Consider the following 24,655-nt stretch of genomic DNA (forward strand, 5'->3'; position numbering starts at 1 on the left):
GCGACCCACAGGTTGAGAACCACTGCTTATAGAAAATGTTTGCCAACCCTTAGAGAATACATAGAAAATGTGCTGTGGTTCTTGCTCTGTAATGGTGCTAGTTTAATGTTTCCATTCAAATATGAATGTATACTCATTAAACATTATAGTAGCAATGTTTGTTGTTTAAAGCCATACATTTTATTAGATTCAGAAAAATTAATTTCTTAATTTTTTTTTGCAAAGACATTCAGATTTTCTTTTAGATTACATGCTAAGTTCAGTTTTTGTGGATAAAATATATATGAATGTTACTAGTTTTGAAATGAATATTTGTGTATCTTTGGGAATAAAGAAAAAGTACTTTTTCTATAAAATTTTATCAGCTTCCACTGATTACAATTAGAGAGTTCAATGAATGTGTCTATTTCCTTCTTATAAGGCAATATAAAGATATATTTCTTTTTTTAGATAATGCATAAAAAATGTAAACTATCATTTTTCAATTTGATTGCTCTTGTATAATATCTTTACAATTGAATTAGATTACAAAATGTATTTGTTTTTAAATGAAAGAGTAAATTGCAGCTTTAGTTAGTGGAGAGAGTCTAGGCTCAAGATTCCTAGGTTTAAATTCAGTGGCTTAAAATAACAGCTATTTTATTTGTTGCTAACTTCATGGGTCAGCAGTTTGGTCTGGGCTGAGCTGGTGGTTGTGTCTCTGATCTTATTTGAGGTTACTTACATTTGGTTCTTTCTCTAGGGTTGGATGATCTAAAATGGCCACACTGTAATATCTGGCCCTTTATTGCTAGCTCGCATGGCCTGAGGTTGGGCTCTTTCTCTGGCAAAATCTCTAATGCTCTAGAAAGCTAGTTTGTTCACTCTGTACAAGCAGCAGCTCAAGAGCGTGCTGAGACCTATCCTCAGAAGTCCTACAAGGTCACTTATGATGCATTCTGTTTGTCAAAATAAGTTACAAGGCCAGCCCCGATTTAACTGGTGAGGAAATAAATGCCATCTCTTGGTAGCAAGCATGGCAAAAATCACATTGCAAAGTCATGGACTTACAGGAGTGAAAGGAATTAATAGCAGCTGCGCAACTCACCACTGTAAATTGCTCAGTTTCTTTATGCTCCATTTGGAAAGTAGAAATAACAATATAACTTGAAGAGTTCTTCTTAAAGTTTAACCATTATGTATATAAAGTACTTAGAAGTATTTTTAATTCTGAAATTGAATTCTAATTTTATGTTGCTGTTTTTATTATAGACCTAAATATCATGAGAGTATGAATTCTTTCTCGTTATTAATTTGGCCAGCTAGTTTTAATATAGGAGACATATTAAAGCTCATTGGAAGGAAATCCTCTGTAAAATAGCTGTATAGGAAGAGTTTTGCATTTGTGTAGACTTATTATTCATTTAATAAATAAAAAGAAGATCAATTAACTTCTAATGTCTTTCAGGTACATACATTTTCCTGTAAACCTCTGTTTTTATATACATGTCTTTTTATATTTTCCACTTAAAATGAAAAAAGTATTGGCTTGTAGTGTAGGGTTTGTTATCAGTTTAATTCTTGAAGAGTCTCTTCTAGCAAACATATTTTTGTTTAGCTAATGTTTCTTTGCAAAGCTGAGGAAAAATAGAAGGCCAAAGAAACAAAAATATCTTTATTTTTTTACTAGAGGCCTGGTGCACAAAAATTCGTGCACTCAGGGGGTTCCCTCAGCCTGGCCTGCGCCCTCTCACAGTTCAGGACCCCTCAGGGGATGTCCACCTACCAACTTAGGCCTGCTCCCTGGGGCATCAGGCCTAAGCTGACAGTCAGACATCCCTCTGGCAGCTCAGGAGCCCTCAGAGGATGTCTGACTGCTGAGGAGGCAAGAGAGGCTCCCACCACCGCTGCTGCGCTTGCAGCCATCAGCCTGGCTTGTGGCTGAGCGGAGCTCCCTCTGTGGGAGTGTACTGACCACCAGGGGGCAGCTCCTGTGTTGAATGCCTGCCCCCTGGTGGTCAGTGTGCATCATAGTGACCAGGCATTCAGCCATTAGGGCAGTGGTTCTCAACCTGTGGGTCGCAACCCCTTTGGCAGTCAAATGACCCTTTCACAGGGGTCGCCTAAGACCATCCTGCATACAGTGGGGCCTTGACTTACGAGTGTCCCGACTAACGAGTTTTTCGAGATACGAGCCGTCTCTCGGCCGATTTTTTGCTTTGAGTTGCGAGCTAAAATTCGGGTTTTGAGCCAGCTTCAGATACCCCACCGCTAGTTGGCGCAGCGAACGTCACAGTGAACGCCACAGCATCACGTGTCTCACTTGTTCACTTTAAGATTTGACATACGAGTAATTTGAGTTATGAGCTCCGTCACGAAACGAATTAAACTCCTAAGTCAAGGCCCCACTGTATCAGATATTTACATTACGATTCATAACAGTAGCAACATTACAGTTATGAAGTAGCAACGAAAATAATTTTATGGTTGGGTCACAACATGAGAAACTGTATTTAAAGGGCCAGAAGGTTGAGAACCACTGCATTCGGGTCAATTTGCATATTACCCTTTTATTATATAGGATTGTGGTCAAACCCCATCAGAGGCTCCTTTATAAGTGTATCTGTTTTGCTTTGTCAGGAACATAGAATGCCTCCTAAATCTGTCCTGTTTTGATATATATATATGTATCAGACATTGGCAAAAATGTTTGTTAAAACTCACCAGAAGTATTCTGTTCATTGGTGTATGTGGGGTGGGGTAGGAAGTATAATAGGCCCTCCTTTGTTTTTACCTTTGTTATTGTAAAAATTTCACTCATGACATTTAGGCATATTAAGAACTCTAATTTGAATATCTTTTTCTATAAAATTTTCTAAGGACAAAGCTTGTGTTTATTTTTCCAGAATGACTAGTTGCTTAACATTTTAAGGGGAATGTTAAGCAAAATCTTAACTTATCCAGTCTGAGAGCTCTATTCTTATTTGATATACATTATAATTTGTTGTGTTTAAGATTCATGTATATATTTCATTTGGAATTTAATACTTCTTCTAGTGAGGAAGGGCTAAATAAGTAATATTATAGGACAAATGACACAATAAAATTGGAGAGACAATTTCCTGTCTATATTTTTAATAAACTTCTGGGTGTCTAGACAGTTCTAATAAAGGAACAAATACCTGCACTAGGGAGGATAGACAGTCTGGTATTTATACCATAGACTAGAATAGAATCAAACTGCATGGTTAGAAAGTCTTATTAAAACAGTGCTTTCTGAGTCTTTCGTACTCTAGTTCTTTAAAGTTTTTCAAATTTCATAGCCACCTTCAGTCCTGAAGATGTTAGATTATTTAAGTAATAATCATATTATCTTTTTGTCCTTGAAATTTTTATGTAGAAAACACAATAAAGCAGGATGAAGCCTGTTATTGTCTTGGCCAGAAAAATGATTGATACAATATAATTTTCCTTTTTTTCTATTTGTTCCATTGAGTCCTAACTACATACTTCCAGTTCATATAGTGGGAGGCTTGAAAGGATAAGAGGAGTGAATGGGGCATAATTAAATGCGGATAAAGAAAAAACAGAAAGGGGTTGGTGACAAATAAGCTGGGTGTACATCTTTCGTTTTCCTGGTTTATTTTAACATTTTTTCTTTTTCTATTATGTAAACTCAAATTTGCTGTTATATAAAGAGAGAGGCATAAATAACCTTTGGACTAAATAGAGTGGGGGAGCTATTTTTAATTATCATCAATGCAGTGAACTGTTTAACAGTTCTAATTGTGCAGCCTAATCTTCAAGGAATGTTTATGCTTGGCTAACATTGCTTTCTGTTGTTTGTTCAGTGTTCAGTTGTGATAGAGCTTGTCTCAGATTTAGTAAAGGGTAATGTTGATAATTGTAGGGTACTATAGAAGCCTGTTGTACTTTGTTTCAATTAGACGTTTAGGTGATTTGCCTACACATACATGTTGTTTAGGATAGTTTTCTCCTTGGAAAAGACTTTAGTTCTTTTTCTTGAAGAACCTTATCTTGAGGATGTGATTGTGAAATTCTGTCTTTTGGGGTGCTATTTTTTTTTATTATGGATAAAGTGTAGTTCATTGCAAAGTTTGTTTAGATTTCTAGGTCTGAGGAGGATGATGGAGATTAAGATATCTATTATGTTAAGATAATTGATTAATTTTATAAACATTTCAAGGCAAGTTAAGATCCAGCCGTTATTCAATAAAATTTTTAGAAGTGAGAAAAAGAATAGTATGTTGGGACGAATGATTTTTTTAGACTTGATTCCAAAGTGGCCAAAAGAACCTTATAAAAAAGAGCTGCCTTAGTTCCTGAAGAAGTCCCTTTTGAAAAGTTTTTCTGAGAAAACTGGGAAATACCACACTTTAGTGCCAGCCCTTCCCATGTCCTCACCTCATTCTGTGATTCCTCTTACTCATTGTGTGTCCGCTGTACTGGCCTTCTTTCAAGCACGCCATCCTCCTTTCACTAGTTGTTCCCCAGAAATGTAAGTTATCACTGGCTGGCTCTCCTTTTCATTCAAATACCATCATCAGTATCACCTTCTCAACACCTTCCAGGTTACCTAACCTAACAGTGTATCCAAGCATTCCCATCACATCTTCCCTATTCTTTCCTCACAGTTTCTTGTTTTCCTTAGTTATTTATCGTATCTTTCTCCATTAGAACATCAAATTCCATTGGAAGAGATACCTTGATATGTTTATGGCCTTGATCAAGGTGGTGATGGTTTCCTCAAACTCATTAAATATGTATAGCTTTTTATGTATATCAAACTATCTCAAGTGCTTAAAAAAGGAGATTTTATTTTATTCATTGCTATATCCCCAGTGCCTTACATGGCATATAGTAGGTGCTTCATAAAGGTTTGGATATGTAAATTATGGAAGTTTTCATCTTTTTTTTTTTTTGCTGTAAACTTATAATGTTTAAAAATTTTAAAGATACTTGCATTTTTACATCAAAGATTTATTTTCACATGATTAGAGACATGGAAATAGCTTTAATTAGTGCAAAGCACTGGACAAGAAATGATAACAATAGGATTCTCTAATTATTCTGCAACTAACTGCAATTGTCTTATAGTAGACAAAATCCCATAATCTCTTAGTGACTCCATTTCTGTATAGCATGAGAAACTGTGTTTCATATGATGAGGCTAAGGAGGTAGTAGGGGCAACATCGTTAAGGGACTGTAGAATCTGTTAATGAATTTTGTTTTTATTCTACAAGAAGAGAAAATGACTAGAGGATTTTAAGTTAAATGGGACAGTTATATGGAAGGGAGTGGTAGTGGTGTGGTGTGATTAGGTTTCCATTTTGGAAAAATCATTCTGGCTGCAAGGTGAAGGACACAGGGGAAGGGACTGGAATGAATATCGATAGACCTTTCAGTAGACGAATGCAGTCATCCTGGTGAGGGATGGTGCTAACTTGAAATAGAGTAATGTTGGTGGGCATGGAGCTAAGCAGGTGGATATGAGTAATAATGGGGAGGTGAAATCACCAGGACTTAGTGATAGAAGACCATGAAGAGGAAAGACTGATTTCTAGGTTTCTCTCTTGTACAACTATATGGATTATGGTATCATTTGCTGTGTTGGTGAAAGTTGGGAAAGGATCAGATTTTAGGAAGAACATGTTTTTGGATTGGGATGTGGAGATACTTTTAGGACACTAAAGAAGAATTGTCAAGAAGAATTGAATACATGGACCTGGAGCTTGGAGAAGCCTGGGTTGCAGATGTTTGTCATTCCTGTATAGATTTTAACTGACATGTTATGAATATGAAATGCTTTGTAAACCATAAAGGGCTACAACTTGTGTTTGTAGTTTTATAATTTTTGGTGCTATTTCAAATCTGGAGATTTCTTACTTATTTTTAGGAGGTGCTTTAGTCATTTTTTCTACAAAACTTTTCTGATTTTCTCTCTTTTGAAGTACTTTTATACCTTACATGTAATTATCACTGTATTGCAGTGTATTATGATTACATGCATGTGTATATATGTCTTTCTTTTTATATTGTGAGATCAGTTGAAGACTGAGTTTTATTCCTGTAAACTGCCTGAAGCCACAGGAATAAATGTCTGCTTTGTTTCCTATGGTGTATCCAGCACTCAAAATGTGGCATAGCACGTATCAAATGATCATACATATTTGCATGTTGAGTGAAGTATTTATATTCTTTACACATAGAGACTCAGTTAATTTTTATTGAACAAATAAGTTATTCAATTGTCTGGCAGTTATTTATTACTTATTTTATAAATTATATAAAAGACAAAACACTTGCTGCTTCTCTTTATTTATATTAGGGGTCTTCTTTCTTGGGGTTCATTCATGGACTCCATTATTATAGAAAGATCAGTGAACCTCCCTGAAAATAAATATAAGTTTGTAAGAATATGTACTCATGTATAATTTTTAAAGAGGGTCCATTGCTTTCATCAGATTATTTTTAAAAAATATTTTTTTATTGATTTCAGAGAGGAAGGGAGAGGGGGAGAGAGAGAAACATCAATGATGAGTGAGAATCATTGATCAGCTGCCTTCTTCACCCCCCTCCTGGGGGTCCAGCCCATAACCTTGGCATGTGTCCTGACCAGGAATCAAACTGTGACTTTCTGGTTCATAGGTCGATGCTCAACCACTGAGCTACACCAGCCTGCTCATCAGTTTCTTGATTGGGTCCATGATACTAAAATTATTAAGATCTATGAATTAGGTACTTTTTTTCAGCATGACTCCTCTTGGTTTTAAGCAGTTTTCTATGAAAGTTTTGCTGTCATCCTATCTAATAAAAGAGTAATATGCAAATCAATCATCACTCCATCACTCCATCACAAAGATGGCGGCAGCCACAGAGCTGGAGCGAGCAGGAGGCTTGGGTTGCCCCCGGCGATGGAAGAAGACACGCTTCCCGCCTGCCCTGGCCGGCCCTTGGCTCCGCTCAAGGCTACAAAGTTTCAATTATAGAAGATAAATAAATCCCAGATACCTGCTAAAAAAAAAAGAAAAGAAAAAAAAGGACAGGCCGGGAGCTTGGGTCGCCATCAGCCCATTACCCAGGCTAGCCAGGCACCCCAGCGGGACCCCCTCACCCTGAAGGGGCTGTGGCCAGCCTGGAAATGGCCCTCAGCCCCTCACGCAGGCTGGCCAGGCACCCCAGCGGGACCCCCACCCTGATCCGGGACACCTTTCAGGGCAAACCAGCCGGCCCCTACCTGTGCACCAGGCCTCTATCCTATATAATAAAAGGGCAATATGCAAATTGACCCTAACCACAGAACGACTGGGAATGACTGGTCACTATGACACACACTGACCACCCAGGGGCAGATGCTCAATGCAGGAGCTTCCCCTTGGTGGTCAGTGTGCTCCCACAGGGGGAGCTCTGCTCAGCCACAAGCCAGGCTGACGGCTGCCAGCACAGAGGTGGTGGCGGGAGCCTCTTCCGCCTACTCAGCAGCGCTAAGGATTTCCAACTGCAGTTTAGGCCTGCTCCCCTCTGGCAAGTGGACATCCCCTGAGGGCTCCCGGGCTGCCAGAGGGATGTCTGACTGCCAGCTTGGGCCTGATCCCCCCAGGGAGTGGGCCTAAGCCAGCAGGTGGACATCTCCTGAGGGGTCCCAGACTGCGAGAGGACACAGGCTGGGCTGAGGGACCCCCCTGAGTGCACAAATTTTCGTGCACCGGGCCTCTAGTCTCCTATGTTATTCTTCTGGATAATGTATCAAAAGTTGATTGTCATTAACTCATTGTAGCTGTAATGTGTTGAGTCTACCCTGTAAATATAAGTATTTTATAGTCTACTTGTTTACTTGTATCTATAAATTTCTTCTCAGGAGACCCTCTATTCTAAATAGTGAATAAATAAAGCAACTGTTGAACTCATTCAAGTTTAAAAAATCTTAATTACACCTTTTAACAGAAAAGAGATTAGAGTTCAATATAAACATTTTTAGTAATGGTCTTTTCTGCATGGTAGAATTATAGGTCATCTCTATTTTCATATATAAATTTAAATGTATTACAAATTTTCTACACTTCTACATTTTAAAAAATTTCATTATTTCTGAAAAAGTTATGAATTTGCAATTGATATTAATATGAGGTATTACTATTCAAACTTGTGATTTCCTTTATGTTGATTTAGAGTTTAAAGTTAACATCCATTTAGGTCTACCTAGTGAAATAACTGTTCTGTGTTTGAATGTTATATTTATTCTCTTTTTTAGAAACAGTATTTTGACTCTTCCCAGAGGTACTTTGACTTGCTGCTTTGGGTTTGATGAATTTCTCCTTTTCAAACTAATGCAGTGCCCTAGTATAGAAATCTATTCATTACAATATACTAGAGGCCCAGGACATGAAATTCGTGCATGGGTAGAGTCCCTAGGCCTAGCCGTCGATCAGGGCCAATCAGGGCCTTCCTTCCCCTGGCTGCCATCTGCTGGCTGAGGTCTTCCTTTGTTCCGCACCACCCCCTGGTGGTCAGTGCATATCATAGCATGTGGTCGAACTCCCAGTTGATTGAACTCCCGAGGCAACAATTTGCATATTAGCCTTTTATTATATAGGCCTAGAGGCCTGGTGCACGAATTTGTGCATGGGTGGGGTCCGGCCAGCCCACCTCGATTGGGGCCGATCAGGGGGAGGGCACGTGGGAGGTTGGCTGGCTGGTCCCACCCCCTGGTGGAACTCCCGGTTGAACTCCCGGTCTAGGGTACAATTTGCATATCAGCCTTTTATTATATAGGACTAGAAGCCCAATGCATGAAAATCCATGCAAGAGTAGGCCTTCCTTCCCCTGGCTGCTGGCACCGGCTTCCCTCTGGCACCCAGGACCTGGGCTGCTTCCCTCCTCTGGCCGATGGCAGGCACCTGGGACCCGGGCTGCTTCCTTCCGGCCGCCCACAGGCACCCGGGACCTGGGCTGGCTTCTTTCCAGCCCCTGTCAGAAAGGAAGTCTGAAATGACGGCCGGTCTAATTAGCATATTACCCTTTTATTATTATAGACTAGAGGCCTGGTGCATGAAATCGTGCACAGGTAGGGTCCCTAGGCCTGTCCTGTGATCAGGGCCGATCGGGGCCTTCCTTCCCCTTGCTGCCAGATGAGTGCTGGTGGTCAGTGCACGTCATAGTGAGTGGTCAAACTCCTGGTTGGTCAAACTCCTGAGGGGATGATTTGCATATTGGCCTTTTATTATAGAGGATAGTTCCTTTTTAGAATGCTTTTTTTAATATCATGGGGCTTTTCTTGTAAGTATATGACATTGACTTGCATAGATATGTTGAAATGTCAATAGCTTCATTTTAATCCAGAGTGAATTCATTATTTTTATTTTTAATTATGGTAAAAAACATATAATTTACCATTTTAACCATTTTTCTTTTTTAACAGCTTTATTGAGGAATAAGTCACATCTTTATTATTATTATTTTTAATCTTTATTGTTGAAAGCATTACATATGTCCCTTTTTCACCCCCAATAAATTCTTCTAGCTGCCCCCATCTCCTGCCCCAGGCCTTTATCCCCCTATTGTCTGTGCCCATGAGTTATGCATATATTCATACAAGTTCTTTGGTTGATCTCTTCCCATCCACCCACCTCCACCTTCCCTCTGAGATTTGACAGTCTGGATCTGTTTTGTTCTTCAGTTTATTTTGTTCATTAGATTCCACATATGAGTGTGAGATCATGTGATAATTGTCTTTCTCTGACTAGCTTATTTCACTTAGCATAATACTCTCCAGGTCCTTCTTTTTTTACTGCTGCATAGTTTTTCATGGTGTAAATGTATCATAGCTTTTTAACCATTTATGCCATTTTAACCATTTTTATGTGTACAGCTCAGTAGTGTTAACTATGTTCACATTGTTGTGCAATTGATTACCAGAGTTTTTTCATCTTGCCATTCTGAAATGCTATACCCATTAAACAACAACTCCCCATTTCCCTCTTTTCCTAGCCCCTGCTAACCACCATTCTACTTTTTGTTTCTATGAATTTGACTAATAGTGGAATCATATAGTATTTCTTTTTTTGGGACTGGTTTATTTCACTGTCCTCAAAATTCACTCATGTTATAGCATGTGACAGAATTTCCTTCCTTTTTATGGCTGAATAATATTTCATTGCATGTATATACCACATTTTGTTTATTCATCCATCAATGGACATTTGGGTTCTTTCTAGTTCTTGGTTATTGTGAATATGTTGCTATGAACCTGAATGTGCAAATACTTCTTTGAGACCCTGCTTTCAATTCTTTCAGATATATACCCCAAAGAGGGATTGCTGGATCATATGATAATTCTATTTTTAATTTTCTGAGGAATTGCCATCCTGTTTTTCATAGTGATTGTACCATTTTTCATTCCCAGCAACAGTCCACAAGGGTTCCAATTTCTCCACATCCTTGTCAGTACTTAATATTTTATGTTTCTTTTTATAGTAGCCATCCCAATGGATGTGAAGTGATAACTCATTATGCTTTTGATTTGCATTTTTCTAATGATTAATGGTGTTAAGCATCTATAATAATAAAAGTGTAATATGCTAATTAGACCAGACAGCTGAACGACCTTCTGGATGAAGCCTGGGCTGCGAGGGCTGAGGCAAGCTGCCATGGCTGCGAGGGCCGAACCCCTTGCACGAATTTCATACATCAGGCCTCTAGTCTTTTTATATGCTTTTTGGTCATTTGAATGTCATCTTTGAAGAAATGTCTATTCAGGTCCTTTGTCCATTTTTTAATTGGGTTGTTTCTTTAGACTTCTCTCTCTTTTTAAAAAATCTTTATTGTTGAAAGTATTATATATGTCCCCTTTTTCCTCCCCATTGGCCTCTTCTATCCTGCCCCCACCCCAGGCTTTCACCACCCTATTGTCTATGTCCATGGACTATGCATATATGCATACAAGTTCTTTGGTTGATCTCTTCCCACCCACCCACCTTTCCCCACCTTCCTCTGAGATTCCACAGTCTGTTCCATGCCTCTATGTCTCTGGGTCTATTTTGTTCATTAGTTTATTTTGTTCATTAGATTCCACATATGAGTGAGATCATGTGATACTTACCTTTCTCTGCCAGGCTTATTTCGCTTAGCATAATACTCTCCAGGTCCATCCATGCCGTTTGGAGTTCTTTATATATTCTGCATACTAGCCCTTTGTCAGACATATGACTTGCAAATATTTTCTCCCATTCCATAGGTTGCCTTTTCACTGTGTTAATGATATCTTTCAATGTGCAAAGTTTTAAGTTTGATGTTGTTCCATTTGTCTAGTTTTACTTTTGTTGTCTGTAAGGGTGTCATCTCTAAAAAAATCATTGTCAAATCCAATGTCATGAAGCTTTTACCTGTATTTTCTTTTAGGAGTTTTATAATTGGATCTTAAATTTAGGTCTTTAATCATTTTGAATTGTTTTTGTATATGGTGTAAGACAACCTCACTCTTCTATGTGGATATCCAGTTTCCCCAGCATCATATGTTGAAGAGACTGTCCTTCCCCCATTGAGTGGCCTTAGCACTTTTGTTGAAGATCATTTGACCCTATATATCTGGGTTTATCTGTGGGCTTTCTATTCTATTTCATTGATCTATGTATCTGTCTTCATGCCAGTGCCACACTATTTTATTTATTTATTTTTTAAATATATTTTATTGATTTTTTTACAGAGAGGAAGGGAGAGAGATAGAGAGTTAGAAACATCGATGAGAGAGAAACATCGATCAGCTGCCTCCTGCACATCTCCTACTGGGGATATGCCCGCAACCCAGGTACATGCCCTTGACCGGAATCGAACCTGGGACCTTTTAGTCCGCAAGCCGACTCTCTATCCACTGAGCCAAACCGGTCACGGCTGTGCCACATTGTTTTAATTATTGTGCCTTTCTAATATGTTTTGAAATCAGGAAGTGTGAGACATCCAATCTTGTTTTTCTTTTTCAAGATTGTTTGGCTGTTTGGGGGGTTCTCTTGAGATTCAATATGAATTTTAGGATGAATTTTTCTACTTCTGCAAAAAAATGAAATTTTGATAGGGATTGTGTTGAATCTGTGGGTCACTTTGGGTAGTGTTGACACATAAAGTATTAAATCTTCCAGTCCATGAGCACAGATGCATTTCTATTTATTGTGTCTTCTCTAATTTCTTTCAGCAGTATTTTGTAGTTTCAGTGTACAATTCTTTTACCTTCTTGATTAGTTTTATTCCTAATTGTAATTTTTTATGTTACTGTAAATGAAATCGTGTTTTTAATTTTATTTTTTGGATTGTTCATTGTAAGCATATGGAAACACAATTAATTTTTGTGTCTTAATTTTGTATCCTACAACTTTGCTGAATTTATTTATTAGTTCTAAGAGTTCTTTTTCCCTGTGGTATTTTTAGGTTTTTGTATATACATATAGATCAGGTTATCTGCACACAGTTTTACTTCTTTTTCAATTTGGATGCCTTTATTTCATTTTCTTGCCTAATTGCTCAGGTTAGGACTTCCAATACTATGTTGAATAAAATTAGCGAGAGTGGGCCTCCTTATCTGTTTCCGACCTTAGAGAAAAAAAATTTCAGTCTTTCACTATTGAATGATTTTAGCTCTATGCTTTTCATATATGGCCTTTATTAGCTGAGATAGTTTTCTTCTATTTCTTGTTTGTTGAGTGTTTTTTTAATCATGAAAGATGTTGAGTCTTGTCTAATGCTTTTTCTACACCAATTGATATGATCATGTGATTTTTGTCCTTAATTCTGTTAATGTGGTGTATTACGTTGCAATTTAAATATGTTGTAAATCCCATTTGTTATGGTGTATAATGCTTTTAATGTGCTAGTGAATTCATTATTTTGAAACAAATATCAGACATGGGCAGTAAGCTAATAAACAGATAAACATCCTATATAATAAAAGGGTAATATGTAAATTGACCCTAACAGCAGAACGACTGGGAATGACTGGTCACTATGACACACACTGACCACCAAGGGGCAGACGCTCAATGCAGGATCTGCCCTCTGGTGGTCAGTGCACTCCCACAGGGGAAGCTCTGCTCAGCCACAAGCCAGGCTGACGGCTGCCAGTACAGTGGTGGTGGTAGGAGCCTCTCCCGCCTCCTCAGCAGCGCTAAGGATGTCCGGCTGCAGCTTAGACCTGCTCCCCACTGGCAAGTGGACATCCCCCGAGGGCTCCCGGGCTGCCAGAGGGATATCTGACTGCCAGCTTGGGCCCGATCCCCCAGGGAGCAGGCCTAAGCCAGCAGGTGGACATCCTCCAAGGGGTCCCAGAGTGCAAGAGGGCATAGGCCGGGCTGGGGGACCCCTCCCCCCCGAGTGCACAAATTTTTGTGCACCGGGCCTCTAGTATAATATAATGGCAGATACTGATTAGCATTATAAAGAAAAGTAAAACAGGGCAGGAAGTTAAAGAGTGCAGACACCCTGGAGTTTGCAGTGGGGCTGGGGCTGTTTAGATACAGAGGTTTGAGAAGCCTTTTGAGGAAGTGACATTTAAGAAGAACCCAAATGAAGAACCTGAAGGAGGAATCTTGTAGGCACAGGGGACAGCAAAGGTGGAAATTTACCTAGAGTCTTGGGAAATGTGTGAGAAGGAGGGTGTGAGAGTAGGAACAGGAGATTAAGTCACAGTCTGTGGAGGCTCAGGACAGGAGGGCATGTAAATCCTGAATCCTGAGCCTTTGCAGGGACAGCTCCTTATATGGCTTTGAATATTTGTTACAGGTTTCCCCTTTTCTTTCTATTTCCTTTGCCTTTGCTGTCCTATTTCTAGAAAGAATGTGCTTGCTTTGTTAACCAAAGGACAGATCCTGAGTTCTATTCCAGATTTCCTTTCAAGAAGGGTGTAATACAGTGGGTGGAGTCTCTGGGTCCAGCCAAGAATTCATTGTGATGTCTAATGTGATTTGAGGGGGAAAAAATCATTGTTTCAGAAATAATACATTATGGTCTGTGACCTTATTATATATCTTATAATTAGAATATGTGCCTAATATTTTAAATGTAAGTAGTAGGAAATTGATTTTTTTATGAAGTTCATAACAATTTTTAACCGGCAGCATGCATGTTCTATAGTAAGTATAGCAGTTACCTCCTTCATAAAAACAACGTGTTGGAATGTTTTGAATTCTTATGAAACACTTTTCCCAAACCTGTCTTTTTGGAGGAAGTATAAATTATTCTCATGCTGTTGAAGTAACTAGAAGGTAAAAAAACACCCTGGAGCTTGCAGATGTTTGTTTGGTCCTTGATAATGTAAGGAATGTTGGTATAAATATGCAAAACATTATCAGAATGTGGAGAAATTATCTGCTTTGTCCCCAAAAAGGGTTTTAGTTACAGTCTAGCTCAATGTTTAATATTCATTTACCTCCGTTAGTATTTAATCAGTTTTTTTTAAATCCCAGAATCCTGATAATTTGATTTTCCACTATTAAAATACTTACTTGTCATATCAGGCAGGGGTCTAAACTTGGAAATTAAGAGTACTGAGTTAAATTTAAAATTTGTTGAAAAGTATTCATCATGATGCAGTCTATTTAATGTCTTGGCAGTGCCTCTGGCTCTTCTCATTTAACATGTTAGGAGACAGACTGGCAGCATTTGTAAACTGAAACCTTGTTGTGTGCAGGAGAGTGACAGGGGTAGGAAGGAAAATGGACAAAATTCGAAAGAGTTACTATGTGTGTTTCCTTAAATTAAAGTGTGACACATTTGCTTAAAATAGAATTTTATATTCTGTTTACCAAGGTTATTATAAGTTCACCATAGATGATCCTAAGACTGAATGAAGCTGATTTTAAATATTATTTTGTGGAATAACCAAATTTGACTCTTAACAGTATTGTCATAATGTCACACAAGTTGTTTTGATAAACTAAGCATGTTTTACAATATGTTTGAGTCATTGGTCCCCCAGTAGACCTGAAATTTATTACTCAGAGGAGAAGCATGCATTTACAGTATATTCTTAGCTGCTGCTTGCTTTCTGTCACTCAGCTGTCAAGTCCTATGGAATCTAAAATAGACCTGACCAATGGGAGAAAGCCTCCACACTGTTTACAGATGATTCGGATGTGGTCAGTTTTATCCTGCATTACAGCGTCTCTGTTGCAGTGTTGAGGCAGCAGGATGCAGAGTGCACTTCAAATTTTCCACCGGAGTCCCTGACAGGGAAGCTTTGAAGGACAGCTTCTAAAGAATAAGAAATAGGAGGAGTTACAGTACCTGACTTGGGGCTGCTCTTATTCAAATTCTGCACAGCAAGGAAGATAATTTTCAGGCGTTATGAAGGCGGAGAAGGATCCCGAAGATGAAGAAAATATCGTTAGAGATCCAAGCTAAGTGTAGCGCAGCATGGGGATTGGAGAACAGGAAGAGTTGTAAAGCGAGGGCCGAGTCACACTGATTAGGAGTTTGTCTGCTGGCTTGCTTTGTCAGCTACAGAGATTTGTAACTTAATTTGTAGTCGTTTGCTGTTAGCAACAAAAACTAAGTTCTGTCTATGATGAACTGTTGGTTTTCTTGTGCTCCTAAGAACAAAGTAGGTATCCCTGTAGTCCGGTGTAACAAAAGATTCTGTTAGGCTTTGTGAACTGTATTCGTTTAAAATGTACTACTGTTTTATTAATTTTGGTTTCTTTGTCATATTCTTTCTGATTTATCTGATTAACAGATTGGGGTTAGTAATAGAAAACAAAAAGTTCTTGTTTCTTTTTCTAGGTTTAAAAATCACATAGTAGAATCTTTCCCCCCCCCCCCATGTACTACTAACTGAGTCTTAATAACTGAGCAGTATTTCTGTTAACTGACAGTTGAGCAAAAGGGAAAACTGTGCTTGGTGGCGTAGAAGTGAAAATCACATGATAATATGAGACTAATCACCTTTAATTATCTTTTTATAAGTCTTACTTTTGGATTTTACCATTTTTTAGTGTTTTAAATAGCTCCTTTCTCTACCAGCAAATTTACTTGGAAATAAATTTGAGATTGCTTTAACTGCAAGGATAACTTAATCAATTTAGATCAAGTATTTGTGTGACTTAATACCTTAGGTGTTTGAAAACACAGTATCCGAGACCTACATCTACTACTATTCTTCAATTTAGAATCAGTAAACTGTTTGTTTTGTTTTAAAGCTAAAGAAAGCAGATACCTAAAATGTAGTTTAGCCTTTGAGTCAATAAGTAGAACTATCTCTACTCATAGTTGTCAGTTTGAATTTTTGAAATTAGAAGGAAGTGGGTTCATCTCCAGATTTGATGAATTTAGAGACAACAATTTTGAAGTCTGTGTAGGTACTTGAACCAGATTCTATTTCAGGAGTGGGTTAAAATTTTAAGGTATTTATTTTTTTCCATATTTAACTTTCATATTTATTTTTTACTTCAAGTATTTAATAAATACATTGCTTATTTAGCTAGAAAATTGACAATTTTTTTCTTTCAGTTTGGAGGGGATAGTAGATATAAAATAATCATATTGATCAAACACTTAGAGGACATGCCTCATATAAGTGATTAATTTCCCTCCCCCCCAGAAATTTATTATGGTATTTATGGACATAGGAATTGCTTTGTCAGTTAAGTAAAAAACATGTATGTCATTTTTTGCCATAGAAATAATACTGAACTTAACACAGAATTTAGCAATAAGTTTACTCTATAATATTTTAAAAGGCTAAAATAATGTATATTTTAGTTCTGGGTTCTACATTTCTGCTTACTAAGAGAAGATCCAAGTTTTTGGTTTCAGAATGTCTTGAATGTGTTTTCTCCAATCAAAGCTAGGTTTGATTCGATTAGACCATATTTTAAAAATTGCTTTTTTTCTTCCTTGTAAATACATGTACAGTGAGCTTTTGTTAAAATTAAAAATCTTTTTTAAAACAAAAATAATGTATGTTGAAGGTAAATAAGAAGGAATAAAATGAAAGTCACCTGTATCTATTATTTTAGGATTTTTAAGTAGTTACTACTTCACAGTCCTTTGTAGAGTTTTTTCCTATGTAGAAATTTCTTTTTACCCTAATATAAGCATAATGAATTGCTTTCTCTGTTGAGTGTGTGTCTGTGTATAATTTGCCTTTTACTAAAGTTGGGAAGGAGGTTTTTGTTGTTGTTTTTAAATATGTTTTGATTTTTAGAGAGAGAGGAAGGGAGAGGGATAGATAGAAACATCGATGAGAGATCATCCATCAACTGCCTCCTGCACATCCGAGCCCGCAACTCAACCTTGACCTCTTGGTTCCTGGGTCAATGCTCAACCACTGGACAGGAAGAAGTTTTTAAAATGTGTGCAGAATTCTGCATCTAAAAGATTTTGAAACAGATGTAACCAGAACCAAATCTGAAAGCATGAGTTAGAGATAGGAAAAGCACACTGATTGTGGAAATCATGAGAAATCATGGTTGGGCTTGGCCATTTAAGTCATTTAATGTTCCTGGGGCCTTGACTTTTCATCTGTTAATTGGGATGATAGTTTTAGTTTACTAGGGTTGTTTAAGTAATTTATGCCTGGCACAGGGTAGGTGTTCATCAATTATTAATTTTCTTTCTTTGTTCCGAAGGCAAAGAAAACAAAGCAGAGAACATGAGAAATATGCTTTTTCTCAAAAGTCTAATTTAATATAGTTCTTCTTTATCATGTTTCTGAAAGGTTCTCTCTGTGAAATTAGCACAGCAGGGAGAAGGAAATTTGGGATGCAATTGGAAACTGAGTGATGTATATGCAATATTGCTTTTCCTTTCTTCTTTAGTATATGATGTTTACTATTTTTTTAATTTTGTAGCATGCAGCAGATTGGAACAAATATGATGACCGATTGATGAAAGCAGCAGAAAGGGGAGATGTAGAAAAAGTGTCCTCAATCCTTGCCAAAAAGGGGGTCAATCCAGGCAAGCTAGATGTGGAAGGCAGATCTGTGTAAGTATTATTGATGATAATTTCCTAAAGGGAATTTGAGAAGACCCTTGGGAAACAAATGAAGTTTGTAAATTGTGGTTATCAACTTTTTAAATTAAAAAGTATTTATCAAACCTGACATTATAAAATCTTACGAACATCACTTTTAAACATTGTTCTCAATTTGAAAGATTTCCAAGCTAGAGAGAGAATACTAAGGTACTACCTGTAGTCTAGTTCTTTAGGCCTTGTGGCAAACCACAGCCTGCATTATTTAGTGCATTTGCTCTATAACTTTTTTTATGTTCCTTATCATATTTAATCCTCGCAGTGGCCCTCTAAAAGAAGTAGGAAATGTTTACAGAGCTGGGATATGAAACCAAGTTTCTGTCTTGAAAAGAGTTCTATAAATTGCACTGTCTTTTCCTCAAAACTCCCAATTCATTTGTATATTTGGGGAAATGAGAATTAAATTTAGTTTAAATGAAAATGTTTATAGTAAAAAGGAAGGCAGAATAGCTTGTGTGGCTCAGGGTGACATAGGCAGTGATCCTTCCCTTTGCTGCTGTGTCACTGAGGACTACTGGCTTGTTTACATGATCTTTTCTCCCCCCCCTCCTCATTCTTCATCACTTCCCTGTCTGCTTAGGATGGGGGTCAGTTGAGTTAAAGGGTAAACTCTAGGTTCTGTTACTATCATCTATAATTATAGCAGTTAAAACCAAATCTGGGAAACCTTCCAAAGTTAGAGCTGAAAAGTCTCATTTCCTGAAATTTCTCTCAGTCTTATACTTGCATGAATTTATTTAGAATATCATGACTGGCAACCAGATAATAAATATAGCAATGAATATTAAGAAAGGAACAGTTAATTCTTTTTTTATGTCTTTATATCCTTTTGTTTATTTATTTTTAAATCTTTATTGTTGAAAGTATTACATATGTCCCCCTTTTCTCCCCATTGTCCTCTTCTAGCCCATCCCTGCCCCTCACCCCCTACCCCAGGCCTTCACCACCTATTGTCTGGGTCCATGGATTACGGTTGATCTCTTCCTCCTCCCACCCCTTCTCTCTGAGATTCCACAGTCTGTCCCATGCTTCTGTGTCTCTGGATTATTTTGGTGAATAGTTAATTCTTGATATGGGCACTATGTTAGAATGCTTAGATATTTGAGAATAGTAAAAATAATAAAGCATGACTTAAAAAATAGTTTTTAAGAGCAATAAAGTTTGAAAAGTTTCAGTTTTTCTCTATTCTTTTAATTTTATTCAGTAGGCAATTTGATAGCTACAGAAACATTGGTTATTTTGAGTCCTACTCCTTCCTATTTTGACTAAATTTTAAGCTATTTATAGGGCTCACAGTATAAATGGTGAAACCTTAATATTTAAAACTGACTTTGTTTTTCATTTTTCTTGTTTTCCCTAAATTCCAAGATGTTAAAAAATGAAGGGAATCTTCTTTGTGATTGAAAATCTTCACTGAAACCTTTCTTCAGTTTTGCCTGTCCACGCTTTCAGTGTTTTGAATTAATGGTTGCTTGAGTTTTTGCTCAGATTTTTTTTGGATCTAGATCAATTTTGAGTGAAATTATTTATACTAAAGGTCAAAGTTATAAAAACTTGATATAATTTGATGAACTATGAACATAATTTTGTGAAATATTTGAGTTATTTTGAGGTTTTCACTATAAGAAATAGAGTTCTTTCTGGGATTTATAGGATAAAATATTTTCCTTTTGTTACTCACAAACTGTATTCTCCCTTAATTAAAGCATTTTATACTTAGTCAAATACAACCTGTTACAAATATATTTTGTGTATTATGTATAATTATAAAAATAATTTTATTTTGGATGATTTGGGGGAGGAGGTTTAATTTGAAAATTTAAGACAAAAGCAACAAGTGCTCCTTGAACTCAATCTAATTTCAAAAACAAGATATTTGGAGCCTGGCCATAGTCACTGCAAGGATCTGTTTTCTTCCTGTTCACCTCTCTCCTAGGTTGCAGTCCTTTGCCAATGCAAAAGGGTCAGATTCACCAAGAAACCTCCCTGCCACTTGGAGAGCTATGGATTCCAATTCCCATCTCCCCAACCCCTCAAGCTGTCAGATGTGCTGTTCAGCTTTTCAGATGTTTTCTCTGGAATCAGTAATTGCTCCTAGCCAAAAATAGCCTCGAACACCAAGCCCTCCTCCTCTCTGGGCCTCTGGCCTCATAATTTTTCACTATCTTGTTAGCTTACTGCTGACTTCATACTTATGTCTTATATTTTATGTAGCTTTTCTAGTTGTCCTCAGAGGTAGGGACTATCCAAATTTTCTGCATTTCTGTTATGGAAGTAGAAGTACATGTCTTGTTTAAAAAAGAAAATGTATTGCCTTTTTTAATTTAAAAGAGTATTTCTGTAATGCAGTTTTTTTTCAAATTTCCTTGACAGCTCTGTATACAATTTAGTGATTGCTATATCTTCTTTCTGATGCACATCTACTTTTAGCACACCAGGATTAATAATGCATTTTGGATTGTTGAGATTTCTACCCTTTAGTACATCATTAGTGTATAATATTGATTTATTTTGAAGAAAGAAGTCTTCCAAATTTTGTAAGCTAAGAAATGAAAACAGGCAAACAAAAAATATCACTAAGATTGTTGGGAGAATAAAAACCTGTGCTTGAAAGAAATTACCATTTCTCAAGAGGTTATAATGGTGCAGTTCATAGGATAATTCCCCACTTCTATGCTGCAAAGAGATTAATACCCTCAACCTTATAGCATTTTAATTCCAATAAAAGCAGAATTTATTCAACTCTTAAGAATACTATATTCCTTTTATCAGAAATACCTCTTTCTCTCTAATTCAAATTGTACCAAATCTGTTTAATTAGTAGTGCTTGGTGTCTAGTTTACATTTATATCCATCATAGAGATGCATGACTAAATGTTGTACTATCTTGAAGTGAATTTGTAAACTCCAGATTTTGTCTCTAAGCATTCAGTTATTTAAATATTTGAGGGCTCATCATCTGACTAGGTCAGCGGTTCTCAACCTGTGGGTCGCGACCCCTTTGGGGGTCAAACTACCCTTTCACAGGGGTCTCCTAAGACCATCGGAAAGCACATATATAATTACATATTGTTTTTGTGATTAATCACTATGCTTTAATTATGTTCAATTTGTAACAATGAAATTGGGGGTCACCACAACATGAGGAACTATATTAAGCCTTTTCGGTCCAACCTCGAGGCTGACTCGACAGACCAGGCGCTAGGAGCAGGTCTAACGTCGAGCAATAAGAACATTAAAAAGTTCAACATTCAATCCCGTCAATTAATTTGGACCAAACTATTTGAATTCCAAAAATAACATTGGACTGCAAAAGGTTAAAGGGTCGCGGCATTAGGAAGGTTGAGAACCACTGGACTAGGTTGCTTCTGGGAATATAATAGGAAACAAAACAGACGAAAATCCTTGCTTTTATGGAGTTTATAGTTGAGTGGGAAGATATTGATAGACTATAAAGAAAATAAATCCTGAATTTATATGTTATATTACAAAATGTGTAATTCTATATAGAGTAATAATGGTAGGATTGGGAACTGGAGTACTGAGGTTTCAGGGAATGGGGAAATATAAATCCTTTAAATGATGTGGTCAGGAAAGACCCCTGATGAGAAATTTGGAGTGTTTCTGTATCCAGGCACCTTTTATAAGCACTTACTCATCCTTTATCTCCTGCCATCTCCACAGTGGTTATTGTTTAGGGCCTCAGTTTTATTTAAACCTGATGTATCACTTGCCAACAAGTCTTCTGTATTTACTTACCAGTTTAGATTTGGTGGAGTATAGTCAATGTAAGTTCTTAGTGCATGCAAATATTTCTGTAAATATATTTTGATTAACAAAGTGTTAGATGTTCAAAGAAACAGTTGGATATTTCATTTTGTGTTTGGAATACTTGATGGCTTAAAGTTAATTTCTAAGCAGGCTTTACTTGCCTTATTAGGAAAATTGTTCAATTATGTCTGTTTAAAGGCTGGAACTCCTATATATCTAATACAAGAAAAAAACCTATCAATCAGTTATACAGGTCCATGAGCAAAAGGAAGAATTAATGGTAGTCGTTGGTACTTTTGGAGAAGAAGATGATGCCAGTTCTTTTATGGTTTTTAAGTGTAATTTAGTTTGTTGTTTTGAAGACTTTTCTATCCTAGGTTTAATGTGATAATTCTAAAAAGAAGGGATAGGATTTTGATGAGTCTTTGGCCTTAGTATTCTGCTGTAACTTCATTTGTTTGGGCAGTTTCAGTGTATTTGAAACTAAGCAAAATATATATTTAATTTATTATATTTACTAGTATATCACTGCTGATAGAAAATTTGCAGTGTGTTTATTAAGTTTCAAGCACCAATGCCTTCTACTTGAAATAATAAACTATAGAGTTAATGATTTATAGTACATATTTTGTATTATTAAGACTATTGAATATTAGAATATTCCATTGGTTCTAAGGAGGTATTTCTAGAAAGTATTGGCCCCTTATATATATTGGGGGTAAAATGAGTTTTCCAGTATATGGGATAGTGGTTTTTTTTCTTGTATTAAATATATAGGAGTTCCAGCCTTTAAAACATTTGTGTGTGTATTGAATAAAAGGTGACATCCGTGTAACAGTTCAGTTGACTTTTGATAGTTTTATGGCATAATAAATATTTTCTTTTTCTTTAGCTTCCATGTGGTGGCCTCAAAGGGTAATCTTGAGTGTTTGAATGCCATCCTTGTAAATGGAGTTGATATTACAACCACTGACACTGCAGGTATGTTTGCCTCCATAGTCAATTACAAAACAGAAAGATACAAGCATTATCTAATGCTAATTTTCTTATTCAGACCTAAATGTGATTTTAAAAGAGAAGTCCTTAATTTTCTGGGGTTTTTTTTTGTGTGTTTTTTTTTTAAGTAGTTGAGAAAAGACTTACTTCTGAGGTATCATGAGGGAGAGATCAAGAACCGTAATCCTTTAATAGAAAGGATTACTGAACTGATGAGCAGTTGAAGACCTGAAGTCCAGTGCTGGTCTTGGTAGTGTTATAGTATCTTAAAATCTCAGGTTTTGAGGAACCATTCTGGGCCATTTAGTTTATACTCATTCTGTTCAGTATATGAATCCTCTATGTTGTAAGGTCACTTGGCATTTGGTTGGATATGCTTTGTGATGGGAACTAACTGCCTCATAACAACAAGAGCATTACCAATAATGATCATAACAAGAATGGCTGACACATAACATGGAAGTGCTTTATAGATGCTAACTCCTTTTATCCCTACATCATCCCAATGAGACTGTGAGGCACAGGGTCTTTGAGTGGATATGTTGCTGTCAGAGTCTGTGTTCTTAATTATTATGCCTTACAAGGAAACCTGTTCTATGTTTGGCTAGCTAAGTACATTAAAAAAATTATTTCTTGTAGATAGTTCAAGTCTGTCCCTTACCACAGTTTCTGCTTAAACTTAGTCCTACCTATATCTGTCTTTTAAAATCTTACAATGTAAGTCTTTGTGCATATCACAAGGTAGACCTTTAAGTATTTGAACACAATTATTGCTCTTCTTCAATGAGTATGTTAGTTTTCTATTCATTAGGATGATTATTCTCAGTTCTCTGGGACTCTTGATAGCTTATTTCTCTGCATTTCTACTTTGTTATTCATGTAAATAGGAGGTGACCTAGAACAGAGAATTTCCTTAATATTTTATTCTATGAGGTCATGCTTGGATAAATAAATACATTCCTATTGTGCCAGTACCAGGCAGTTTTGAGAACCATGGCTTGGTAATATAGCTTGATATCTGGTATTGTAATCCCTCCAACTTTGTTCTTCTTTCTCAGGATTGCTGTGGCTATTCGAGGTCTTTTTTATTCACATGTATTTTTGGAGAGTTTGCTCTAGATCTTTGAAGTATGCTGTTGGTATTTTAATGGGGATTGCATTAAATCTGTAGATTGCTTTGAGTAGTATGGACATTTTAATGATGTTGATTCTACCAGTGCATGAACATGGTATGTTATTCCATTTGTTTATGTCTTCCTCTGTCTCTTTTTTCAATGTCCTGTAGTTTTCCAAGTACAGGTCTTTTACCTCCTTAGTTAAGTTTATTCCTAGGTATCTTAATTTTTTTGGTGCAATGGTAAATGGGATTGTTTTTTGTTTTGTTTTTCTTTCTTTGGTTTCATTACTGGTGTATAAAAAGGCCATAGATTTCTGGGTGTTAATTTTGTATCCTGCTAAAGGGTGTCCCAAAATTCACGCAAGAAGTAATTTTGATAGAAAACACAGGTTTATAATTAAAAATTGTAAATTTTTTATTGATTCATAAACTATACAGTATAGGGTTATGTATGGAATAGCATATCAGGTAAATGGCCTCCATGGCTTTGCTGGCACATACGCACTCTTTTGTTGAAATTTTCCATGACCATTTTGCATAAATGTGGCTGAATTTTGATGAGGCTCATTTTCATCTTGATGGCTTGGTTAATCGACAAAATTGTCGCATTTGGGGTTCAGAAAATCCACGAGTGATTGTTGAGAAACAAATGCATCCACTACGTGTCACTGTTTGGTGCGGATTTTGGGCTGAAGGCATCATTGGACCATTCTTTGAAAATGCGGCTGCTCAGACAATAACAAAAGAGTGCGTATGT

At 36.9% G+C, this 24,655-nt stretch overlaps 1 protein-coding gene across 2 annotated transcripts in view; it reads left to right on the forward strand.

The window, feature by feature from the left end:
• UACA (uveal autoantigen with coiled-coil domains and ankyrin repeats) overlaps positions 1–24,655 on the forward strand; it is a 123,755-nt gene that overhangs the window by 51,716 nt on the left and 47,384 nt on the right. The window contains exons 1-3 of one of the 2 annotated variants that reach the window (XM_070431222.1): positions 15,239–15,584; positions 17,833–17,966; positions 22,678–22,766. In XM_070431222.1, the coding sequence (XP_070287323.1) occupies positions 15,546–15,584; positions 17,833–17,966; positions 22,678–22,766 (262 nt within the window). In that variant the 5' untranslated portion in view covers positions 15,239–15,545. Of the gene's footprint in view, positions 1–15,238; positions 15,585–17,832; positions 17,967–22,677; positions 22,767–24,655 lie in introns of those variants that run through there. The other variant, XM_070431212.1, reaches the window with a different exon arrangement.

Source organism: Myotis yumanensis, unplaced genomic scaffold (assembly GCF_028538775.1).
Source record: "Myotis yumanensis isolate MYYU_CA2020_CCGP unplaced genomic scaffold, mMyoYum1.0.hap1 SCAF_1, whole genome shotgun sequence".
In the NCBI taxonomy this organism is placed as follows: domain Eukaryota; kingdom Metazoa; phylum Chordata; class Mammalia; order Chiroptera; family Vespertilionidae; genus Myotis; species Myotis yumanensis.